Source organism: Dermacentor variabilis, chromosome 1, assembly GCF_050947875.1.
Source record: "Dermacentor variabilis isolate Ectoservices chromosome 1, ASM5094787v1, whole genome shotgun sequence".
Taxonomy (NCBI): Eukaryota; Metazoa; Arthropoda; class Arachnida; order Ixodida; family Ixodidae; genus Dermacentor; species Dermacentor variabilis.
In genome coordinates this window covers 191,262,801-191,287,973 of record NC_134568.1, presented here as the reverse complement: position 1 = coordinate 191,287,973, position 25,173 = coordinate 191,262,801, and the positions used below count along the sequence as shown (strand labels likewise).

The 25,173-nt window shown below is 43.5% G+C and overlaps 1 protein-coding gene across 2 annotated transcripts in view; it reads left to right on the top strand.

Annotated features, from left to right (window-relative positions):
- Nulp1 (Nuclear localized protein 1) overlaps positions 1-25,173 on the top strand; it is a 127,274-nt gene that overhangs the window by 34,541 nt on the left and 67,560 nt on the right. For both annotated transcript variants that reach the window (XM_075702217.1, XM_075702210.1), the window contains exons 6-7: positions 9,018-9,117; positions 14,779-14,965. In XM_075702217.1, the coding sequence (XP_075558332.1) occupies positions 9,018-9,117; positions 14,779-14,965 (287 nt within the window). The remainder of the gene's footprint in view (positions 1-9,017; positions 9,118-14,778; positions 14,966-25,173) is intronic.

Below are 25,173 nucleotides of genomic sequence, written 5' to 3'. Positions count from 1 at the left end.
ACGGCTTGTTCACGTGCACCGTGATCTCTCCACTTCTTCGCACGTGTTTGTGAGGCATGAAGCCGTACAGCATACACTCCGGCCCCTATATGTTGGGCCGTTCAAGGTGGGGAAACGTTGAGACAAGCACATTACTATCGACAGAGGTGGCCGTCACAACGTGGTTTCAATGGTCTGCGTAAAACCAGCACATATGGACTGTGACAGTGAAGTACCTGCATCACCTTGAGCTCCATCATCACAAGGACTCCCAGTGGACAAGATAGGACAGGCCCAACAGGTCATCAAAAGGTTCACGCAGAGTGGATGGATTCAAATCCATACGGATTTGAAATAAACCGTTCCTTATTTCATATAGTGCACCCACAAAGCGCTAGAAGTAACGACACGGCGCGCTATCAACATCGGTACATTGCCATTCTCAAAGGTAGCCAGTCGCACTTGCCGGCACTTCCCTAAATTAAATGTGACTATGTACATGGGTAGAAAAGGGGTTAACCGAGGGGCCCGATTTTTATTAGTCATATCATAAGAAGCCAACAAACACTGACACCAAGGACAACATAGGGGAAATTACTTGTGCTCAATAAATGAAATAAAGTAACGATAAGTTAATGGAAATGAAAATGGATGAAAAAACAACTTGCCACAGGTGGGGACCGAACCAACAACCTTCGCATTTCGTGAAGGCTGTGGAAGGTTTCCATTAATTTATCGTTTCTTTATTTCATTTATTAAGCACAAGTAATTTCCCCTATGTTGCCCCTGGTGTCAGTGTTTGTTGGCTTCTTATGATATACGTACATGGGTGTATTTTTACGTATTGTTACGGTGACTCATTATTTAGCTTCCGAGGTGCACTGTTTGCCTTGCATTCCAAATGGGCAGCAAGCGGAGGCCCCTTCGATACAGCAGCGTAAACAACCATCTCGTTCATCTGCCAATGGTGTCAATACTGGCATCAACACTTCCACGAAAAAACTGCATGTTTTCTAAATGAACGAACATACACACAATATCCTAATCTATGTCTGCTTTATGGAACACATTAATTGTGTGCCTGAAGAGAATAATAAGAAATGTAAGTAGGCAGCATAACAATGCTCCCATACGCTACACTCTCCCGCTTGCTGTTTTGGAAGGTATGCGGTCGTTCATACCAGCATGTCTCAGAGTGATGCAACGGTGCTTACACGCTCAAAATCTGCATGCTTTGATATGTTCTGACATTAATTGATGTCACTGATGAGCGACTAGCATTATATCTCAAGTGAACGAAGAGCAGTTGTTGTACCTGGCACCGGTCGGTGCTTTGGCGTCTCAGCGGCATCCTTGCGGGATACAAATGGGGAAGGTCATGCTTTACATCTTATAGTGAGTATGCGAAGTGCTTCCCTAAGAAGGGGTAAAATACCTAATATAGCAAGCAGCACGTATGAAATCAGTAGTTAGGGCTACCCTTGGTCTTCATGTTACAGTGCGATATGTTGGGCATGGGCGCTGGTTCTCGTGGCGGTGTGTCAAATGAGAATGGCAATTCGTGGCTATTGAATTCGTCGGAATCATATCTGTCACTGTTTGACAGATACGAAGAGCTGAAAAGCTGGTGCAGCTGACATTGTCACCCGAAGGTCTGGCGTGATCACGAATCAGCTGAGCATCTGCTTTTTGCTGGTTTCGTTCGCTGCACTAAAGAGACCAGCATGCCTTGCACGCATTCCCACTTCTGTGCCTCTCGTGACATCATACGAAGAGGTTTGCTTGGGTGTTCGGTCAGGTTTTGATTTCAATTTTGTGCTTTTTTGCTTAATTAAAATTATTACCGAATTAGCGGGACAATTCTGCTCTTGGATGCGTGACAGGTGGGGTCTCGGGAACCTAAATATTTGACATGGTCAAAAAATCACCTGAGTTGCCCTTTAAAAGACAAGTCAGAGTGTGCACATGTTTCTTCTCTGTTAATGTTAATTGGATTGAAATCTCAGCAGTTCTTGATTTAAAGAATTATGCACTTTGGGGTACAGTTGAACCCGAATATATCGAACATGTGAAACTTACTAACCGATGCTTATGCAAAATAACTACTTCATAATGAACTGGACATGGGATATATCGGACTTGGGACATCCGCTTCCAGTCCTATAAAGCCGCTGGCATGCTGTGAAGCCAGTGTTATTTGTTTCTTTGTCCTCATACTTCCTTGTTTGAGTTGGCTGGAGCAAGTCTGCACAATCTTATGCATCGAAAACACTGTTCTTAGTGACACTGAGAAACAGTTCAAGGCACAGGCAGAAATATCTGCTGATTATGCATAGTTTTGCTTTTAATAAATCAATTCCTTTGCTCTATTTTTTTCTCCACTGAAGATAATGAATCCATATATGGCAAATGCATCATAAAAGCTTGTCTAAGTTAACTATAGACAAATTTGGGTATATTGAATTACTTGGTATATTGAACTATTTTCAGTGCATGAGCTTGTTTGCTCTAACCAGGCTCAACTGTATTAATTTCAGTGCACTGCTTCTTGTGCTGGCTCCTGCTACACCGCAATAGGAAAGGTTACACAGCTGTTTTGAAAGTTAAGCGTCCCCTGGCTGATGACTAAGTGCCCTCTAACTGGCACTGTGCCATGTTGTGACTACTTTTGGTGGTGTACGAAGCTTTACCATGTCATTTTTGTGATATGAAATAAAGCTATTAGAGGGACCCTGTCCAAATGCAGCTCTAGCTGTAAGAAGAGGAATTCACTAGATTGCATAATCTGAGTCCTAAAAAATGGTTGAAACTTGTGACAGTATTTTCCAGTAATGTACAGTCTGATATGTTTTGTCAGTTGGTCAATGCATCCCGGTGCCATTTTAGGAGGGACAGTGTGTGCACTCCACTGAAGGCTGGCATCACCAAGGCAGGTGTTTGGAGACACTGCACTAGACGAGAGAGTAGAAAAGCTACTCCTTGAGGGAGCCAAAAAGGAGAAAGGAGAGCAGGAAGCTTGCTAGCTGAAGTGTTGCACATAGCAGCTTGAATCGCTTTTTAGCAAGAGTCATCCATACTTCACTACAACAACAGCACTTACACATGCAAAGTCTCTAACAATAACAAAGAAATATTTTTTTGATAAAAAGCAGAATGCACTTGGCAGTGACTGAGCACTGCACCTCGATGTAAGGTTACATGATAAGCAAATATGTTTAGTGACAACGATTCATTACGAAATTTTGCCTTGCATCCTTTTGCACAAGTTGGTTGCTTATGGATGCTGGGCTTGTTTCCATCAGTGTCTGTTGTGACATCTTCATTTCCACCACTACCTAATTGCACATTCTTATCAGTTGTCAGACTCCCCAAAAAGGCCAAGTATTATTTCTTATGCATCAAATGCCTGAAAAATATGAAGCTTCTGTTGGCATGGCTTAAACGACCTGTCACCAGCATTGGTTATTTGGTAGTAAAGAAGAAGAGACAGAAGCAAGTAGCACTGCATCACTGTCATTGACATGGAGCGTGAGCACAGATCACAAGCTGTTTTTGCCAAGACTGGTGTTCTGTTGATGCTGTGCTGGTTTTGCACCTGCCACTTTCGGTCACTAAATCACCTTATCAAAGTAGTGGACATGGTGGGTACTCTTCAAGCCTGGAACTCCAAAGCCGGATGCTACCCACTGCCCCGACAATGCCTGACGAAACCTCCCAGCGAGGTACAGCCCAATCTTCATCGGTAGTTGTGTCCAGCATGCTACGTCAGCGCAATCCAGCTTTCTTCAGTGGAACCAATGACCTGGACATACAGTAAAGGCTCGTTAATTCACTGCTCGTTAATTCAAAATTTCGGATAATTCAAAGTAGACGCCGCGGTCCGTCCAACAATGTATTATGCAATATGTAACACATCCCGCTAATTCACACTGACATCCGCACCGCCACCGATAATTCGAACTCCGCATCATCGTGGATGGGGAGAGTGCTAGTGCGCGGGAGCACGCTGGCGTCGCCGCGCGCAGTGTTCTTTGTGTACGAGCGTGCGAGGGTGAGCCGGCGAACTCAGCTCAATCTCGCGTGCGCGAGAGGGAAAGGTGGGGCGGAGCGCGCCCTCTCTTGTCGCGCATGAGGCAGGGGGGTGAGGCGAGGGAGGGACGGGGGACGATCTTCGGCGGCTGCTGCTTATGGCGTGGCCATGCGGGCACTGCATCTTGAAAGCGATCTGCGACATGGCCAAAGTGCGCGCGCACGTGGGCCTCATCTTCAAAGTGATCTGCGATGTTTGCAGAGTGCGCGTAGTGCCAGTAGCTTCATATGCGATGTGCTTTCTACGTTCCATTCGCGTTGAAGTGAGAGCTGTACGAACGTCAATTCGCTCGTTGCTACTGCTGCGTGACCTCACTCCAGCGTTTTTCAGCGAGTTTCCGCGGTCATCGAGTGGGATGCGTTCATGCTTACCTGTGCGCGCATGTCACTGTGCTTGTTAATTTATTTAGTAAGCGAATGCTTACAAGTTTATACGGCCGATAAAACTATTATCCTTACTTCGTATAGCTATCTACTAATTTTCTATCGCAATTGATGCTTCGCTTTTCGCGCGAAACTGCGAAAATGTTTTTTTCTCCGCCTCAGTCAGCGCGACGAACATGCGGATGGAGCAAGAGCCATCTCGACGTCGGGCGCGTCAGACCACGCTGGCCGCGTCCGGTTATGTTGGCTGGGCCAGTGCATCGAAGTATAGATGTTGTTCACGCCAATGTGACGTAGCGTGTGCGCGCGTGCTCACGGCACGTCACACTATATATGCGCCTTAACCGAGCAATTTTTTTCGCTGATAGCGCATTGTGGTGTCGTCTCCCTTCCGTCCTTGTTTGCTGGCGCTAAATATGCTTTCAGGTTACCAACACGCCCAACAAATGGCAATACTTTCATTAGTTCGAATTTTGTATAATTTGAATTTTCATAGCATCCCCACGGAATTACAATTAATGAGCTTTTACTGTAGAAGATTGCCTGTTGCCATTTGAAAGGGTGAGTGCACACAAGTCAGACAACACTACGAAATGGCACAATGTCCTCGTCTACCTTACAGACATTGCAAACCTTTGGTTTTGTAACCGCAAGTCTTCAAGACAAAATTCTTCAAGCTTTCAAGACAAAATTTGCAGAAGTATTTGGCTGCCCCACACTGTGCAAGCTTCGAGCCAAATAGCGCCTGAGTGGGTGTGTGCAGCAGCAGAGCAAAAATTTGGCGAGTAATATAGAAGACATCATTGACTTGTGCAAGCACGTTAATCCTGCCGTGACTGAACAAGACAAAGTCGAGCACATAATGAAAGGCATAGACAACGACACCTTTCAATTGTTGCTAGCTAAGGACCCGTATACCGTGTCTGAGCTCGTGAACTTGTGCCATAGCTTCAACGAACTACGCAAACGAGTCTTAGCTTGGTAGCCAACAACAATAGATGATTCTCTCGCCGCGCTGACCATCAGCAATGACCACAGTGTGCCGCTGTCACAGATAGAGGAACTTGTGCGCGAAGCAGTTGTTTGATAGCTTTCATGTTTGTTAAACACACAAATGCCTACGCACCCTCTCGCTCTGAACATTCGACAGGTGGTTCAGGAGCAGGTCACCGAGGCTCTGCTGGCCTGTTAGCTGCCTGTCAGCCAACTCCTGTCGCCGCACTACCAACGTATGTGGATGCCATTGCAAGGCCTCGTTGTCTACCAGTGTTGGCCCCTCAACCACCTATTCAACCTATTCAAGCTTTTTGGTGCACAACAGTAGTATGAAAATCCCTGGCATTCTAATTGGCTGATCTGGCAGAATTCCTCGTCATGTTGCGTGTTTCTATCGCTGGCATTTCATGATGACCACAAGTGCATCAAGATATCCGAATTGCTCCTTCCGGCCCCTATATCACACGCTCAAGACCGCCATATGAAGTCTACCCATGTGACCCCAGCCTGCTTCCGATGTCCAACCTTTTGCCTCTCATCGCTCACCCTCAAAATTCCGCCGTTCTCTTTCACCTTCACGTCGCCGGCCCAGTGCGTTTGAGGCAGAAAACCAACCACCACAGTTCCTGAGGCATGAACTGCATCGTCATCCACCTGTATAAGTCCTCGCTTGTCCTCCGCCAATGTTATTGAAGTGCTTGTTGAAGGTATACAAACTCTTGCGCTCATGGATACTGGTGCGGCTATTTCTGTATTGAGTCAATAACTTTGCCGCTTTATTCTAGAAGTAACGATGCCACCTTCAGGGCTTTCTCTCCATAGTGAGAGTGCACAACATCTACAGCCAGCGTGTTCGTTCATCATACTACACAGCATTGAGTTTCTTGTGCTACCTTCCTCTTCCCATGATCTGAAGCTCGGGTGGGATTTGTTGTCACACTATGATGCCGTTATTGATTGTGCTTATGCTCATGGGGAGGTCACTGTATTTTGCAACACGCTTTCAGCATATGTGTTTGTTCCTAGTGGTAGCAAGCTTGTCGTAACCGCCGATACAGGCCTTCCTCCTCACAGTGCCGTCGTTGTTCCCGCTTACTGTGCCACTGTTTCTGATGCTACCATTCTGTTCGCACCGTCTGACGTCTTTAGTCGCTGCCACCCTACTTCGCTGCCATTGGCCGTCCTCACGCTTTATCAGGATGCTACCAGAATACTTGTTTCCAACCCACACTAATCCTCTCTGTTTTGTACTTTAATGTGACACTTGGCCACGTGCAGCCTGTCGACAGCGATATTGTCATGCCCCTTGATCCCTCTGAGACCCACACAATGCCTCAGCTGAACACACTGACTCCTCACATTGTACCTCACCTCATGCCCTCAGATTTCTTTGAATGTTCCATTGATAGTGACCTCGATCCGGCTGAGCGGGCGCAGCTTCTTGCTTTTTTCCACGAGTTTCACCTTTCGTATGACTTCCCCCAAGCATCATTAGGCCAAACTAATACAGTTGGTCACACAATTGACACTGGAACTTGTGGCCCTTTGTGATAGCACCCCTACCGTGTGTCACCTGCGGAGCGTCGTGTAATTACAAAGCAAGTTGACGACATGCTTGAGCAAGAAGTCATCAAGCCTTCTTGCAGTCCTTGGTCCTCTCCTGTTGTACAGGTTAGGAAGAAATGCGGCTCAATTGAATTGAATTCTGGGTGGATTACCATTGCCTAAACAAAATTATACCCCTCTCACACTGGATGGTTTATTGTCATTCGAATCGAATGGCATTAGCATCGAATGGCATTATTCAGTTGCTACACAGTGATATTTAATGCCATTAGAGTCAGATGACTTCCACAATCGAATGAGTTTGAGAAACTCATTTGGCTTCGCAGTCGAAGCAAATGTTTACTCTCTACCCCAGAGACAAGGCAAAATATGACATTGAGCGTTCGTAATTTCAGAAACATTCATGTAAAGAGATAATTAATTTTGCGTGGCTTAAAGCATTTGTCATTTTAACTAGAGAAAAGCTGTATGGCAGGCTGTCAAAAAATGTTACTCTGCACCTTAGTGGCGTCTGGTGGCTGCCGCTATAATAGTCGGCCATACTGTAAACAGTTGGGTGCCTGTATGCATGTGTTTTATGTGTCTCTAATGAAATCTGCATCCGTCTGATGGTTGAGCCTCTTCCTCTGATTAGTATACTTTGCTCACAATGCAAAGCACACATCAACTAACCGCTTCACCTACTGCAACTGAGCATCGACGTTCAGCTTTGCCATGTCAGTCATATTGTTTGTCTTAAATTTATCAGCTATGGCTGCTAAGCTTGCTAAGCCTTGTATCTGCCTGTAGTGGCCTCACATTCTGTAATTAGGAGTTTTATATGTGTGTTATTTCAGTGAAACGATGTCCCATGTTTATATTAAAATAAATAGATTAACTTTTCAGACATTCTATACATACCTTGTTTTACTTTTCTCACCAATTTTTTGCCATGATTGCCATCGATATCATGACCGAATGACATTAATTTTTACTGTGTAGCACCACCACTGGTCGAATGGCATTCATTGCACTGAATGTCATTCAAATCTAATGACATTAAAATGTCCAGTGTGACAGAGGTATTACTCAGAAAGACATTTATCCTTTTCCTTGAATAGACAACACCCTCAATTGTTTCCAAGGTGTCGCATTCTTTTCTTCCCTGCACTTGTGCTCGGGCTGTTGGCAAGTTTCAATGGTTGATTATGATTGTCCAAAGACAGCGTTCATCCTTCCAGATGGCCTGTACAAATTTTCAGTCATGCCTTTCAGACTTTGCAATGTACCTGCAACATTTGAGCGAATGATGGGCAGCATTTTATGTGCTCTAAGATGGAAGATATGTCTGTGTTATCTGAACAATGTCGTCCTGTTATTTTTGGCGAATAACTTTTGAAGATAGTATGACATTTGTGACATTTCGTGCTACTCGACACCGGATGTGTCACTGTAATCGGCCATCGGCATTTCTGGCACCCTACCAAGATCCCTATCTGCACACAGTGTCAGGAACACTCTGGGATGCATACTTTGACAATTCCTGTGCAGTCTCGCAAAATGATAGTAGTATCTCTAAAAGTGATCGCTCGAGAATATCAACCTTGTGTGCTTGGTATCTGTGGCCAATGAAGTGCAAATGGTGACGACATGCCGCTTCCATTATGACAGCTCAATAAAAAAATTTTTTTCCCTTTTGTGAAGGTAAACTTATCAAGTCTCGTTTTTTCTGCTTGCAAACATAAGGACATGCTATATTTTTATTTTATAAATTAGGTGTGTGTTACATTCAGGTTCGCTTGTATTTTGTTACTTTAAGTCCGCAAAAATTTGGTGCACATTGGATTCGGGGGCGCATTAGAATCGGGTAAATAAGGTATGTTACTTGATCACAGGAAGTGGTCTCTACTGGAGCCATCACAGCATTGCAGAAATGAGGGATGCCTTGGTACTTGTTTTTCTATTCATGATACCTCATCTTCATTGGTATTCCCCCAGTCACCTCTTTGGTTTTTGTTTTTCAGGCATTACTGAACCAGCACCCATATCATGTAGATTCACTGATTCAGTTCAGTGATGTTTGCAAGATGAGTGAGGACCTTCAAATGGCTGCTGAGCTTATAGGTGGGTGTTCATCAAATGTCTACTTGAAGCGGTCTTTATGCTTCATCAAAAATCAAAATCAAAATCATGTTTATTTTTCCAAAGAACATTTGGAAGGAGGCCCGAACAAAAAGTGGAAGCTAGTCCACTTGATGAGGGTTCGGGCCCCCTTTTACAAGGCTGATTCAGTATAGAAAGGACATACTAGCATAGCATTTATCAGAGTACTGGAGGGAGGAGTGGTAAGTAGTAACACTAATGGAACACAGCATCTTGCTGGTGTGTCTAGCTGAAGAGCACAGGACTTCTGCTGCTTTGACTGATGGTATTCCAGTTATCTGCTGGCATAAGGGTGTCAGTAGCCACATAATAATCATGAAGGTGCATTTTTTTAAGAGAGGAGTTGTGCTATGCAAGGATGTTTCAAGCACTTTATGGTAGATTACAGCATTGTAGGATGTTGCCACCTGTTGTGTTGTTCCCAGATAAGCCTTCCAATATTCTAGTAAATGTGTACACCAGCACATCTATTAGCTCCTGAGAATTGTGGCAGTTGTGACACTGGGTGTTTGCTGCACGAAAACTTGTGTCTGTCATTTTTAAAAGGTTACTTCATTGAGCGCCCACACTGTGTGCATATAGCCAACATCTTCAGTCTAATGTTAAGCATGAATTCAGGTGTGCCGCAAGGATTCATGTTTGGACCATTCTTATTTAACATTTGCCTTAAGATACCTACAGAACAAACAAAACTAAAAAAAATACATTTTTCATTTCTGTTATTTTTTATCTAGATATCATGGTGCACCTGCTAGCAAAAAACTAACATAAAACATGTTGTTGAGGGAAAAAACACTGTGTTTATACTTAAAAATGCTGAGTTTCACTAATGAAAGCACTGAAAAATTGCCTGTCTTGTGCCATTTGCCATTCCAAAACCACTTATCAGAGCCAAGCCATATTGGTCTAGTTTGAAAGAGCATCTATACAACTTGCTTTCCTGTCAAAAATTGTCTTTCAGTGCTGCTTCAAAAGAAAGCTATCTGGTTTTGTAGCTTGAAATGTACATTTTTGTACTCTTATTAGTTCTTGGCGTATTTCTCAAAAAATTATTTTTGCAAGTCACAAATTTTGGGAGCGGCACTGTCTTCTACTCATTCAGTTCTGCTAAACTTATTTTTGCCTGAATGCTAGAGAGCCTAAGAGCACAGAACCACTATGATATAGTGTCTTAGGGCATGGAAACGTGTTGAAATGTTGTAGAAATCGTCAACAAGAATTCACACCTGCAGTGTTGTAATTTCAGAATTTCATAACTTCGTTGAAAATGTAGATACAAACATTAAAATGCGAAGTTGCACTCTTTTGGAATTAAAAACCACACCTGCTTAATTTTAGCTGTCTTGCTGCAGTACATTTTTTACAACTTTCATCCCATGTTCTTATTTATTTATCAGTATGCCCTCAAGACCCAGAGGGCATTACAGAGGGATGGGTACAATATAAATACAAAACAAAACAAAACAATAACAAAGATTCAAAGGGAAAAAAAAACGTTAGTTTGCAGCTATACCAGAAAGTGTTCAGTAACTGCAGAGTTAGACAACGCTTTGTCCTCAGTGGCAGCGGTGGAGGGAGGAAGGCGATTCCCACACTCTACTTGTCTTCAAAAGAAAAGAATGTAAAAAAAGATTAGTGCAGCACATAGGGATGGCTACTTTATTTGGGTAGTCAACACGTGATGAAAAGTAAGCAGATTCTGAGATGAATTCCTGTCGAAGTACATGATTATTGAAGAAAACTTTGTTTAATTTATGATTAGTTTAATGTTCTAACTTATTCTAACTTATATATTCTAACTTATAGCAAAAAGGCTTATTGCATATTTGCAATCAGCGCACAAAATTGAATATTTGCTGAAAATTTCAAGTGTCTAGAGTGAATAACAAAAATGTTTTTCCACCCTAATGATGTTGCAAGTCTGCCATTGAAATCCAAATTATTTTTATACCCTGATGTTATGGCACTCGCCTGACCTGGTTCAAGTTATGATGAGGTTGCCATTAAAATACAGTCTGGCATTCAGTGTCTTGACTGGCTGGTTGACAACAGAATATTCATAAACAAATAAAAACAAGTCTTATGTGCTTCCATAATCCACATAAGAGGGCCAAGCCATCTTGTGTAACATTTATTGACATGGTAGGAAAGGCTGTTGCTGTCAGTGTCTTAGGTTACGTTGACTCTTAGCAAGCACTAGGTATTTAGGTCTTATGTCCAAAGACACTGTCTTGAATTATTTGTATAGAGACCGTGGCATAGCTATTGAAGGCTGTGTCTGTCATCCAGTATATGCTACAGTTCAGTGCGTGTTTGTTTGTGCAAAACCTAGGCCGCTGTCTTGCACTTGCACACATTCGAAAAGCCGACGTTTGGTTATGTCTCATGCAATTGACTTGGCTGTGCCGATATAGCGGCCTAGGCCAGTCTTGGCCAGTCGTGTTTTGACTTTTTGAATGCGTACAAGATGATGGCCCTAGTTTAAGAAAGCGTACGCAAATTTATTATCACATATAGTTTGATATTCTGTGGTTTGGCATCATGTTATAAATTAAAAGTACCGTATTTACTCGCATATAACCCGCACCAAAAATTGAAAAAATGTGTTTAAAAAGTGGGGGTGCGGGTAATACGCGAATATTCCGGAGAAGGGGGGCTCGGCGGGTCGGCTTCACGGCAACGCGCGGCCTGCCGTGCAGAGTCCGCATCCCCATCGACATCAACGTGTGTTGCAGTACATATTAATATTGCACCAACCTTTTGACCACCGAAGGCCAGTATGGACTGAAAGAAGACCACGTGGAAGCGGAGACCATGGAGCATATCGTTTTGCGGTGCAGAACACTTCGTCCGGACATTGCCGAAGACGCGGCGATAGATATAGAGGGTGCCCTGGGATTTGCAGGGGAGGACGGACGTGTGGATGAGAGAAGGGTAGTGGTGACAAAGAGTAGGTTGGAAGATTGGTGCAAAAGGGGCTAGGGACGAGTGAGTCTATAAAAGAGGGACAAATTACAGTTCACAATACGAACAAAATTACGGGGGAAAAAAAAGGGGGGAATCCTAGGCTAGGGGGCGCAAGCCACCACCGTTACAAAGGGCTAAGCCACTATGATCCATCCATCCAGCCAACAAGAGGCCAACGCAGGTCACAGCCAGATCCACATCCATAGTCTGTTTAGTCCCACGCCAGCCACGCGTTTCGCATGCTTTGCATACGCTTTGTTCAGACGTTGATGGGCCTTGAGTAAGGTGCCGTTTCTTGTACGCCCAGTTTGCACAGTTCGCCAGCCTTGTCTAGGCATCATGAGTGTGTCTCGGCGGCAATCATTCACGGCGAAGGAGAAACTCAGGATCGTCGCCGCTGCTGAACAAATCGGCAACAGAGCTGCTGCGAGAAAGAACGATGTCGACGAATCTTGCATTCGCGACTGGCGGAAGAAAAAAGACTCTCTCGAAGCTGCGAACAAGGACAGGCGAGCGTTTCGCGGCCCGAAGACTGGCGCGTACCCTCACCTCGAGACGCAGCTTGCAAAATTCATCGAGGAGCAGAGGAGTCGTGGCCACGCTGTGTCTACAGAGATGGCGCAGATGCAAGCCCTGAAGCTGGCCCGGGAAATGCACATTCCACGCGAGTTTCATGCGAGCCGCGGATGGCTGCAGCGCTTTATGGCCAGGCATGGATTTTCGATGCGGCGGCGAACTACCATGTGCCAGCGGCTTCCCGACGCTTACGAGGAGAAGCTGCTCAACTTTCAACGTTACGTCATCGGACTGAGGAAAGAGCGCAACTACTTGCTATCTCAGCTGGGAAATGCTGACCAAACGCCAGTATATTTCGAGATGCCTATGGACACGACCCTGGAAAAAAAGGGCGCAAAATCTGTTAGTGTGCTGACTGGCGGCAACACCAAGCTGCGCTGCACAGTGATGTTGTGTGCTTTGGCCGACGGCACCAAACTGCGCCCGTATGTACTAATATTCAAGCGCAAGACTCTACCGAGTACACCACTTCCCCCAGGAATTGTTGTGCGAGTGGAAGATAACTCGTGGATGAACAGTGACCTCGTCATTGACTGGATTCAAGCAATCTGGGAAAAAAGACCAGGTGCCTTGTTGGCACGCCGTTCGATGCTGGTGCTGGATTCGTTCCGAGGCCACTGCACTGACGCGGTGAAAGCTCGCCTCGCTGACAACGGCACAGACCTTGTCGTAATACCTGGCGGCATGACTTCCATGCTCCAACCACTCGACGTGTGCATCAATAAGCCTTTCAAGGCTCACGTGAAGCGGCTATATGCCCAGTGGATGGCCGATGGCCTTTACGCCCTTACGCCGACGGGACGCGTGCGAAGGCCAGATATTGCACTGCTGTGCCAGTGGATCGTAGATGCATGGGGGATGATCCCGGCCGACATGGTACGCAAGAGTTTCAAGAAGTGTGCCATAAGCAACAGCCTAGATGGTACCGAAGATGATTACGTCTTTGAGAGCGGCGATGAAGCCTCAGACGGCAGCAGTGAGAGTGGCGACGATTGACAATTGAACGACAGCACTGACAACGTTGCGGCAGTCGTTTTCAAATATATTTGTTTTGAAAACTAAAATGGTGACTGTTTGCTCAGTTGTAACTTCCTAGTCCTCATTTTTTCAGGTAAGTGTGCGGGTTATACGCGAGGATATTTTTTTTTTTATTTCATGGGGTTCAAAGTTAGGGGTGCGGGTTATATGCAAGGGCGGGTTATACGCGAGTAAATACGGTAATGGAGAACATTTGTAAAGGAATCGCAGCTAACATCTCATATGGAACTGTACAGGGTCCTGCATAGCTCACTTTGCATGTTTGAAAAAAGATTTTGCACTTACTGCTGCACTGTTCTTGCTGAAATTTTGTAGAAGGATTCCATTTTGGAGTCCACATCGTTTAGTGTAACACTTGCCACAGTTAATTGCCTGGTTTTTAAGAAAAAGTGCAAATTTGCCTTTGCTTGTGGGGATGCAAGTTGCTGTAATGATGGCGCAAGCATAAACTTGTGTCGCCGCCCTCTGGCAGCTACAGAAAGCAGCTGGTCAGGGAGGGTTGCCACATGTTGCCCGCCCCTGGAATGCGCAGCAGCGCTCCCTGAAACTTTACTGAAATTTTAGGCTTCGTTATATCAAGATTTAGGTGCGCGTGAATTTAGACAGTCATATTTCAGTCTTACAGCTATGTTGAGGAAAAACCTCTTTTTAAGAGCTAATTTTTTCTCTGATGTTTTATGTGAATATTTAAGGTAAATCAAACATGTAGCATGCGGTCTTGTCTGTGTCCTATGCAGCTGATGTATAGTTGTAAAATTCTTATGACTGAAGTGAAAGTATAAAACCTTGCAGCTGTCTCCACTCAAAGCTCACCAGTATTGTAAACTATGTTATGTAAAAAATTTTTGAAGCGTAAGAGGGGGTTACAAAATTTAATGATTTTGTGCATTCCTTTTCAGAAAGGTTACAAAGTGGTTCAATTTTGCTGTAACATTGCTTCTGTCTCATATTGAGTGCTTGTTATTAGTTTGTGCTTACAGCACGAATGGCTTTGGAACAGTTGAGCAAAATTACATGTGTGTGTATTCTTCTTGTTTTCAGAGCGGGCACTCTATTGCTTGGAGTCGTGCTTTCACACGCTCTTCAATGTCACACAAGGGAACTGTCGGCTGGACTATCGCCGCAGTGAGAACAGATCATTCTTTTTGGCTCTCTTCAAGCATTTAAACTTCGTTGGGCAGCGTGGCTGCTCACGGACTGCGCTTGAATTCTGCAAGCTACTCTTGGGGTGAGCATCTGGACCTGTGTGGCTTCAGTTTGTGCCACATTCTGTGTTACTGTGAATTCAGATTGTCCTGGCAAACTTTCCATGAATATGTTGATAAGAATTAAGGTTATGCTTTATGAAATAGTGATGCTTCATGCAATGACCTGTGAATACAGCTCTCTTGAAGGAAGCTGTCCTTAGAACATGCCAAGGAACACTCTTATTCAACTTAATTGAAGTGCAAGTACATTGTTTTGAGGGGAAAAGGGCTTTGGATGTCTCCATCCCTGTATTCTTGTGTTGATCATACATTAGTCTACTTACAGCTTGCATTATTATTACAGCGAAGCTGTTTACCTCAGGCAGTCATATTGCATCCAGACAGTATATATGCATTCCCCGCATGCGTTCCCAGGGGAGAGGGGGGTTGGTATCCTGGGTGGCTTATGGCTATATCAGGGACATGGTGTGTGGGCAGAAATGGAGAGGGGGAAATACTGTGGTGACAGTGCCTGTGCACGTGGCCTGCACTTCTATGGCTATGGCTATGGCATCACACGCGTCGGAGGTGTCGGCGCGGCTGCAGCAGTGATTGCAGCAGATGTATGGGAGGTGCATTGACTGTGGCGGCGCTTGTGGCGGCATAGTGTGGTGGTGCTGCTGTAGTATGACATCATGCATTGTATGTATGAGTATATACGTTGTGTAAAACTGGGATGCGTACATTAGAGCACTGCGAGAAATCGGAGATAGCGAGACAGCACAATGCGCTCATGCCGGAGAAACAAGCACAAAGGCATCGACAGCAAAAACTTTAATACAACAAGTGGCAGCGGGAATGATGTATGATTTCATAATGTATGCAGCCTAAACAGCTTCGGTGGTAATCTGTCCCGATATGAATGTTGTGGCCCCAACAAATTTTTGAGACTGTATGGCATAAGAAAAGAAGAAAAAAAATAAACCTTATAAACAAGCAGATGTAAACAGGGACCTTCTTGCATTGTCAAGCTTATTTGTTGAAAGGAAAATTTGCCATCAGTCTGATTTTAGCAGAAATCATATAAAGGAACCCACAGGTCTGTTGAGTAAATTGCATTGTACTACAGTTAAAGAAAAATTTGTGCTTCGGGAAACATGTCTGGGCGCACCACCTGATTGGGTCAGTCACTATTAACTGGGCTAACCAGAAGGCAATTATATGTCAGTAAGAGGTTTAATTAATAACGCAAAACACAAGAAGTTAAAACAGTGACAATTTAGCTTGCTGTGTTTAGCCAAGGAGTTGAAATAAGTTTGGGGGCTCTCTTCTACAGGAAGTGATTGAGCTGATATCACTAAAATTGTCGGTGTGGGCGGACTGAGCTGTTGCTGCTCTTTGAGGCCTTTGGCTTTGCTATTTGATGGAAGAAAGCAATAGCTGCCTGAAATACTTGTTATAGCTCATGGTGTAGAGTGCTTTGCTGAAATTTCAGTATAGTTTTGGTGTGAACTATTCTTTGCCTCATGCCAGGCACTTTGTGGTAGGTGGTGGGTAAGCAGGTTCCCGTCTCGCCTCACCTCGTTTCAGGTCTCCTCGATAAAAAAAAAAGTATCCAATGGTGGGATGGAAACAGGGTCCCCTAGCGTTAGTGATGTAATATTTCTGGAAATTTTGAAGGCATGAAAAAAGGAATGCAAACATCTTTTTCCCGGAAGTTTTGGAGAGATGGGAAAAAAATACTCTAACCATTCTCAGTATGCAGAAGTAAAAGTAACTGCAGACGAGGGGCAATTACATGTTTTTGAAAGTTATGACAAGATATTGGCATTTCATAACAATGAACCCTCATTTCTTTATTTGCTTGGACATTCTTAGTAGCTTTTGGAGTTATGATCTGCTGACCAAAGCTGCACTCCTTTACTCTATTAGGTAGTGGGGGCTGGTGTACCATCTGCACGCTTCTGAAAGCTTAGTACAGTAGAACCTCGTTCGTACGTTTTGTAAAAACATGCAAGAAAAAAACGTACTTACAGGGAAACGTACGACCCGAAGGAACTAAAATATTTGAGACTCCACTGTAATTGTGGGCAAGGTAATGCGAAGCATTGCGTGAATCGTTGCGACTCGAGGCAAAATGAACTTGAAAAAGGGAGTACCAGCGAGACACAAAGGACGCGTACACAAATAAAAGGCGTTAAACATGAATGGAGACACACGGATGAGAAGCCAATTAGTGTGGAGCTGGTGGGGCTTCGGCGGCTCAAGATGCATTTTGTTGTTTTCCTCTTGTGTAGTGTTTTAAGACGGTGACGGTATATCGAAATGAGATCGAGCCGAATGCCGCTGGAGCAAAGGAACATGCAGTCGCACTCTTATCAGCGATGACACCAGCCACGATTCCACCCACGCATGTTACGCTGTCACAAAAGTGCATGAGTGGCTCGAGGACGTTGCTTATTTATATGTACATGTGGCATACGTTAGTGACGGCGTGCCAAACTATTTCAAGAACAGATGCCAGCTTGACGAACTTTTGAGGACCAGGTACATCTCGGTGAGATGGCTATTTTCTGCTGCGGGGCACGGCAAGAATGCTTGTGATGGAATTGGAGGCGTTGTCAAGCACCACACAACCCTATACAACCTCTTGAGCCCCGCCACATCAGTTATTAAATGTGCGAAAGGTATGGTAGAGATTCTGAACACAAAGCTACATAACGTGACGTTGATTCACCTTCCGAGTGCTGACTTGAAAGTCTTCAGGGAAATGAACACAAAGTAGTAGTAGTGCGTCCGACCCATGCCTGGAATTCAGTCTTGGCACTTGTGGCACTTGACGCGCATCAACACATAGCGCCACGAATTGCTTGTTGCAAGAACAGCCGAATCTCCAAAGAAGAAAGTGCGAGAATAAAAGCTGCTTTTCAACTAAGTTGGCAAAATGTGCAGCTCATCACCACCGCAAAATAAAGATTTAACAAGCAGAAGCATTTCAAGGCAGTGCTTTTCCAGCAAAAAAGATTTCTGTACGAAATAAAAATGTTCAGTGCGAAACCAGGGCATCAGAAAAAGACCTTATTGAATAACTTCCACTCCCTGTGTATACGAGGGAGGACCAAAAAAAATGGACTGAGAGGGCACTGCCATTCGTAGACGTAATACAGAGTTCACCTGCTAGATGGGGTTAGTAGAGACCTTCACGAAACCACTGTGCAGACGGCGTCATTGTGCAGGTGGATGTGTGAGGGTAGTGTTGTGTTTCTCTGACTGTTGGCATGTTTTGCCTGCGAAGTCATTATAGCAACATTAAAAAACAAAGAATGTGTGTGAAATTTTGTTTCTTGCTTAATAAATCGGCAACGGAGGCTCACCAAATGCTTCAAGAGGCATTTTAGGAGGATGCTATGAGCTGCGCACTAGTTTTTGACTGGTTTGGGCACTTTAAACGTGGTGAAATGAGTGTTGAAGACCAACCTCATTCTGGACATCCTACAACATCACGAAACAAGGAACACATTGAAAAAATCCACCGAAAAATTAACAAGAATCGTCATTTCATGATCAACCAAATTTCAACAGAGATAGGTGTGAGTTGGAGCTCGTACCAGTGAATTTTGAGGAAGGATTTGCACGTGAGACGTGTTTCCGCTAAATTTGTTCTGCGCTTTCTCACACAGGAGCAAAAAACCATTTGCATGAATGTGTGCCAGGACTTGAAAACTTAGGTTGAAAGTGAACCAAACTTTTTGAACAAAGTCGTTACAGGTGATGAGAGTTGGTGTTACGGGTATGACCCAGAAACCAAGCAAGCATCAAGCCAGTGGAGGACTCCCAACTCTCCCAGACCAAAAAAAGCAAAGCAAGTGTGGTCGAATGTGAAGACGATGATCATTGTCTTTTTTGCTGTTCGTGGAATTGTGCATCGGGAATTTGTACCCTCTGGCCAGACTGCTAACCAGCAGTTTTAAGACGTCTGCGAGAGGATGTGCGGAGGAAACGCCCGAAACTTTGACAGTTAGGTGGCTGGCTCATTCATCACGACAACATCCCCAAACACACGGCCTTACGAGGGCCCCACTATTTGGCATCTCAGGGATGGTCTGTCATTTCCCACCTTCCATATTCGCCAGACCTAGCCCCATGCGACTTTTTCATATTCGCGCGAATGAAAAAAAAAAAAAAACGCTAAAAGGGAAGCATTACGATGATGTGGAGGCAGTAAAAACAGCTTTGCAAAGGGCACAGGACTATATCAAAATTGAAGAGTTCCAGACATGCTTGCACAATTCAGACAGACTTGCACAATTCAAAAAAGACTTGACAAGTGCATCGCATCTCATGGAGAGTACTTGGAAGGTGACTGAAGGAATTTTGTAAAAAGGTTCATGAATAAATTTTTTGTAACAAAAATCCGGGTTTCTTTTTGGGTCCCTCCTCGTAGAAGCAAGAAACTTTGGCTAGCAGAACAAATTATATGGTCGGTGATGCCAGCATAACAAAGAAAACTTCACTCATCATGGTGCTATTAAGTGTTATGAACCCTTGTCGGGGTATCCGTATGGCTGCTGCTCCCCTTAACACTCACTCTGGGTGCCTCTGACTCCTTGCTCAAGACCCTCCACGGTGCACGTGTAATGGAAACCGCAAGGTCACCTCACCAGCAGCATGAAAACCATAACGGCTTCAGTGAAGTCTGTGCCTGTGTACTTCTCCCTGGAACCATTCTTCCTCCACTGCCTGTTTTGACGCCCTGTGTACGTTAGGGCTGAATAAACAATTTCGTAGGAGAACCCGACTCGAGTACACCTCTATTCTGATAATTCCTTTCGCCAGGAACAGAACTGTGACGCATACAAACATGTATACGTATAAATTTATTCTTCAGAACCATCTCCTAATTTTTTTTTGTTCCTGTCAATCCGTCATTTTCTGCCCACAGTGAAACATATTTACGGCCTAAATATAGTCATCCTGGCAACTATAGCTACATGCTCGCTCATTTCCAGGGTTAGGATAGCTATAGGGGCTTGTTGCTATGGCATATCCTGGGTTAGCGCATTACGTCAATCTGGCCACATCTCTCACTTTATAACTGCAACCTGACAAAAATAATGTAACATGTTTTTACAGATTGAGTTAGGACACATGCTTGGCTTTAATTCTGGAGTATTAAAAAAAAAATTGAAGATTGACTTATTTTATTTTCAAAGTATTGCATTTTTAGAGACTTGCCCACACTTAAGTTGCCATTTGATGTCACTCTCAGCAATTGCATTTAGCACACTTGTTAACCTAATATGTGGCAATGCTATGGGAAAATTTGAAAATTCTGAGTCCTATACACACGGAGCAAAAAAATCTAAACTTTGAGCATTATTGAACAATGGGCTGTATTTACGATATTTTTCTTAAAATGACAGCACCAACACTCTAAGCTAACAACATTTTGTTAACGTACACTGTTCATATTATGCCAGGAAAAATTTTCAGACCCACAGCTACAATAGTCTTTTTCTGGGCTCACATCAAAATCCCATTCTTGCACAATTCACAAAAAGCTGTTCTGGCTCAGTAGAATCTTCTGAAAATTTGGCGAATCTATAATATTTTTTTCACTACATTAACAATGGTTTTGTGGTCCTGGGGACTCGGCCAGCAAAATATTTTTTTCGGCAAAATTAAAAGGGGTCGGCAGACATGCACCGACGTTCTTAACTGACCACAGCCTACATAATTCTGCCTTGACTCTATCGCACACACACAAAAAAGAAAGAGAACTTTTGCTTTGTCAATATCATGCAACTTGTTGGCCATTTTCAAACACCTTGTAACTTTATCAGGAGCTGGCAATCACACACAACCCAGTCTTCCTGCATCAGCAAGGTCACTGGCATTCGCTTCCATAGGTAGCCTTATCTCTGTATTTCCTGCCTTCCGATGACAATAAGAAACTTTTCTATCTTTACACTCATCAGATTTCACAATATGAAGTAGTTTCGTCGCCACAAAGAAAAGTAAACCGATTCCATTATCGTGTGCTAATCATGTCCTTATCACCATCAGCAGCAGCTAGGACACAGCAACGAAAGAAACTCTGGATAACCTGCCAGATCTGGAAATGTCGGGCTCGGAACATGCGGAGTGCGCAGCTCACTGCTGCTAAAATGGGCACAAAATAAGCGTGCCAGTGATTCAAATTTTCGTCAGGCAATAGGAGCACTCCCCTGCACACCACAGGACTGCAGTAACGAATTGTCACATTAGTTTTCCCTTTTCACGCTCGCTTTTGTTGCTTTTATTTTGGTATGCAGAAATACAGTGCTGTGGCTATCTGAATCTCCAATCTACTGAGCTTACGGTGATACTAAGATGGCGGTGCTGCGTAAATGGAAAGTTGCACTAGCGCGGTCAGCGGTGCAACAGCACCTCCTGAAGCCAGATTTTCTTTCCAGTTTTGAAGATGACACACTAAAAAACTACAATTTTCTCAAATTCAGCTGTGTATTTCTTCCTAATATTTCGCCACGAGATAACAAAAGGTCTTAGGATTGCGAGGAAACTTCCCCAAAATTTCTTATTTTTAAAATTCACCTAAGTCAACCATTTCATTGCACCTCCCATTGCTTTTATTTCCTGACTATTTTATGTTTTTCAGTGATATGAATTTTGGGTGATACAAACTTTTGCACCAACCCGAGAAATCAGTATCAAGATTCTGCTGTAATAAGCAACATTTTTTTCCTTAGGTCTAGCTTTAAAGGGACTGACAAACAATTTTTAAGGACCTAGTTTTTTATGGCACAACGCAAAGCTCTCCCTCCTTAGTGTTTACATCTGCAGCGGTTACTTCCAAAAATGTGTGGATATTTAGTAAGTAGAATTTTTCAATCTGAGCAGCCTCTAAAAAAGTAAGAGACTCTTCTTTAGCAACACTGAGAAGTGAGAGTGATCTCGATAGCCCGTCTCGCAAATTGTCAAAGCTGCCAAGTGTTCTGCTTTCACAGGAGTGAGTGTAACTGGGGTTAACCAGCTACATTTTGACCTTTTCGACCACTTTTGAAAATAAAAAGCTGGTGACGAGCCAAGTCAACTAATCAAAAACGAAGGCGAAGGCAGCACCACTTTTCTGCTCACTACAAATGAAGCCTTATCTGCATATTGTAAGTCAGGAAAAACTTATGATAATAAAAAATACACCGCATTTTAATACAGTTAAACCTCAATATAACGAAGTAGCTAAAATTGGCAATTTGCTTCATTATATCGAAATTTCATTGTATTGAGATTCAACCTTTTATGGAAATAAGTACAGTCACCGATCGATATTGCTTACACGGAAAGGGGCCGCAGAATTTTCCTAATTATCAGGCAATCAAAGAAAGCAAATTTGAATGAGAAAACAATTCATTTTGTGAATTTGGGAGTCGGCGACGAATGATACGGTTTCATGCCGTGTCGATAATATCTTCACACCGGTACGAATTAAGCAAAGCAAGCCATGCTTTTGCGTGCACCCCAGCCCCATGGCTCATAGCGTTACCCGCACTGGGACAACGCTATTATGGAAAGTGCCGGCAGCGGGGAGGGAATGCTTCGTCTGACTATCGCTCCAACGAATTGCCAAAACTCGATGTAACACAACCTCCAATACTAAAAGTGCGGGAAGACAGCTTACATGATGCCACACCCTCTCGGCACGCCCGCTCTTTGCACACATGGCAGATTACCTCTAAAGGGCTAAATATATTCCGACATAGCTTGAGCGCACGTGCATGTTACATCATATTGTGAGAACAACAGCGTATACAGTTGGACTTATGGTTCGATGCACTGGTGCAGCCAACGTAACCGGATGCAACCAACAACACACTCCGACGCGGCCAGCGTCGAGCGACGCCCACCCGCGTGCTTGGACTATAAATGCACCTTAAATCAGGGTGCACAGCTGCATACGCACTCAGCCGCGCTTACAGCTATGCACAGCCATGGCTGAGGCGCGTGCCAGAAATGGCGATGCGCGCCAACTTATCCTCCCCGCCCCTTGCCCCTCTCGCGCAGTGGATCACATTACTGTGAGCTTGCTCCCCTCCCCTCTTTTCCCTTTACTCGCACGGGAAGGTGGCACTCGTGAAGCCACCATCTTTCTTGTCTCTCCTGCGCACACTTTCACTCGTGCCTAAAGCACAAAGTGCGCGGGGCACGATGGGAGCTTATCATACTTGGACTTTTTATACAGAACATGATGCAGCTCCACTTTGGTGGTTGCTTTTGTCGCACTGCGTGCGATTTGAGAAGTGTGTTTGCAAGCAGCCACTTGTAATTCAGGCATTTGATCATCTGCATCCGCGTAAGTTTCTATTTATTGTCACGGCATTCCTTTGCGACAAAGGCGAAGTTTATATTGAAATTACATAGAAACGCACTTCATTATATTGAGGTTCTAATACATGGTGTTCTATGGACAAGAGGTTATGAAAAGTTAAATACTTGGTTATATAGAGAATTTAGTTATATTGAAGCTTGTTATATCGAGGTTTAACTGTACTAATAAAAAGACCAGGAACTGCGTACACTAGTAGAAGGTCACATGGTGGACCTCTTATGCAGCTTCATGTTTTTACCACATGGGGCGCCAAAGGTCATTTTTCGCAACTTTTAGTGATAAGCAAAAAATATAAATCCATGTTTAATGAGAAAAAACATGGCTCGTTTTAACCACTACAGTAGCGAATCTTTCCATCAGCAGTGTTATCTTGATTAATGTTCTGAGCGGTTGTCTGTCCCTTTAAGAGTTAAACTTGCCTACCTGACATAAAAGCTAAGGAATTAGTTTATTTGTCAGAAACGATGCCTCCGATATCTTGATACTCAACTGCGTCAGTTCAATTTTTATAGCCTGAGAACCTACCACCTTCGAATATGACAGCATAAAGGCTTGCATCGAAATTAAGAGTCAAGGAAAGCGTGGAATTTTGGTGAAGGCTTTCCTTATGAAAATGAGGCATAAAGCCAATTCAAGCTGTTCCTTTGCAGAGAAAAGCTACCACTGAAATAATTTTGAAAAATACAATGAGGAAAAGGAAGAAGGCATGCATTGTGTCATCACAGTGAAATTGAATTAGATAAAAGCTACTAATAGGATTTGCTTGCTTTGATGCCAAAAAACTCCAGCACAAAGTAGCTACTCAGAAATGCTACACTGAATTGCCAAGCTCTCAGCTCACATGCATTTAAGGACTGTTATATTTATTTGTTTATTTAGTATTACATTTATTTAGTGTCCAACTCAAGAGATCAGATAGAATTCACGGGGCAAAGCACGGGGTATTGCACAGGGTATTGCAAAGCATTCCAGTATTCACTTGTTAAGAAAAAAAAAAGAAACCTTTTGTACAAGTCAGTTCTATAGGTTGAAATGTTAAATGCTTTAGGCGGTGAGACCTACGAGTATGGGGGAACGTTCACTGAGCTTAATGAATTTATTTAGGTGGGTACCCGCATGAAGAGTTGGTTAGGGTGTGAAGAAGATTTATTTATTTATTTATTTATTTATTTATTTATTTATTTATTTCAACATACTGCAGGTCGAATGACCCAAGCAAGAGGTGAATACAACATAACAATCACAATAAAAAGAAAGAAAAATACAACACGTAGCATAATTCAGCAAGAACAAGCGAACAAAAATAGTTATATTAACTGTAGTCAAAAGGTCGACGAAAGTTCATCTGGTCAGGTAACATGATGATGAAAAAATTGCGATCACTGACCAAGTCAAAATGAAAATAACATAGAGACGTTTTGGGAGTGCAATCAAGGAACCCGTACGGGTCCCAAAACGTCTGTGTTATTTTCACTTTGACTTGGTCAGAGACCGCAATTTCTTAATCAGTTATATTAAATGTATGACATCAGACAACATAGCCAAGCAAATGACCTTCCAATGACCTGTTGAAATTATCAGATTGAAGAAGCGATTCAGGAAGCGAATTCCAATCTGAGATAGTTTAGGGGAAAAAACTGTGCTTGAATGAATTCGTTCGGACAGAGATTGGCTGTAACTGGTGTTCCTTAGAGTGTCGCGTTCATCTGGAAGTTTAGGGTTGAATATAGTTAGGTATTGGGATATTTACTTCTTGTGAGAGAATTTTTTGGCATTGTGAAATGAGTAGAATATTATTTTCAATTATTAGTTTTGTAGGAGAATCAAATCTGCTGTACTTGTGGAAAATAAACCTGACTGCCT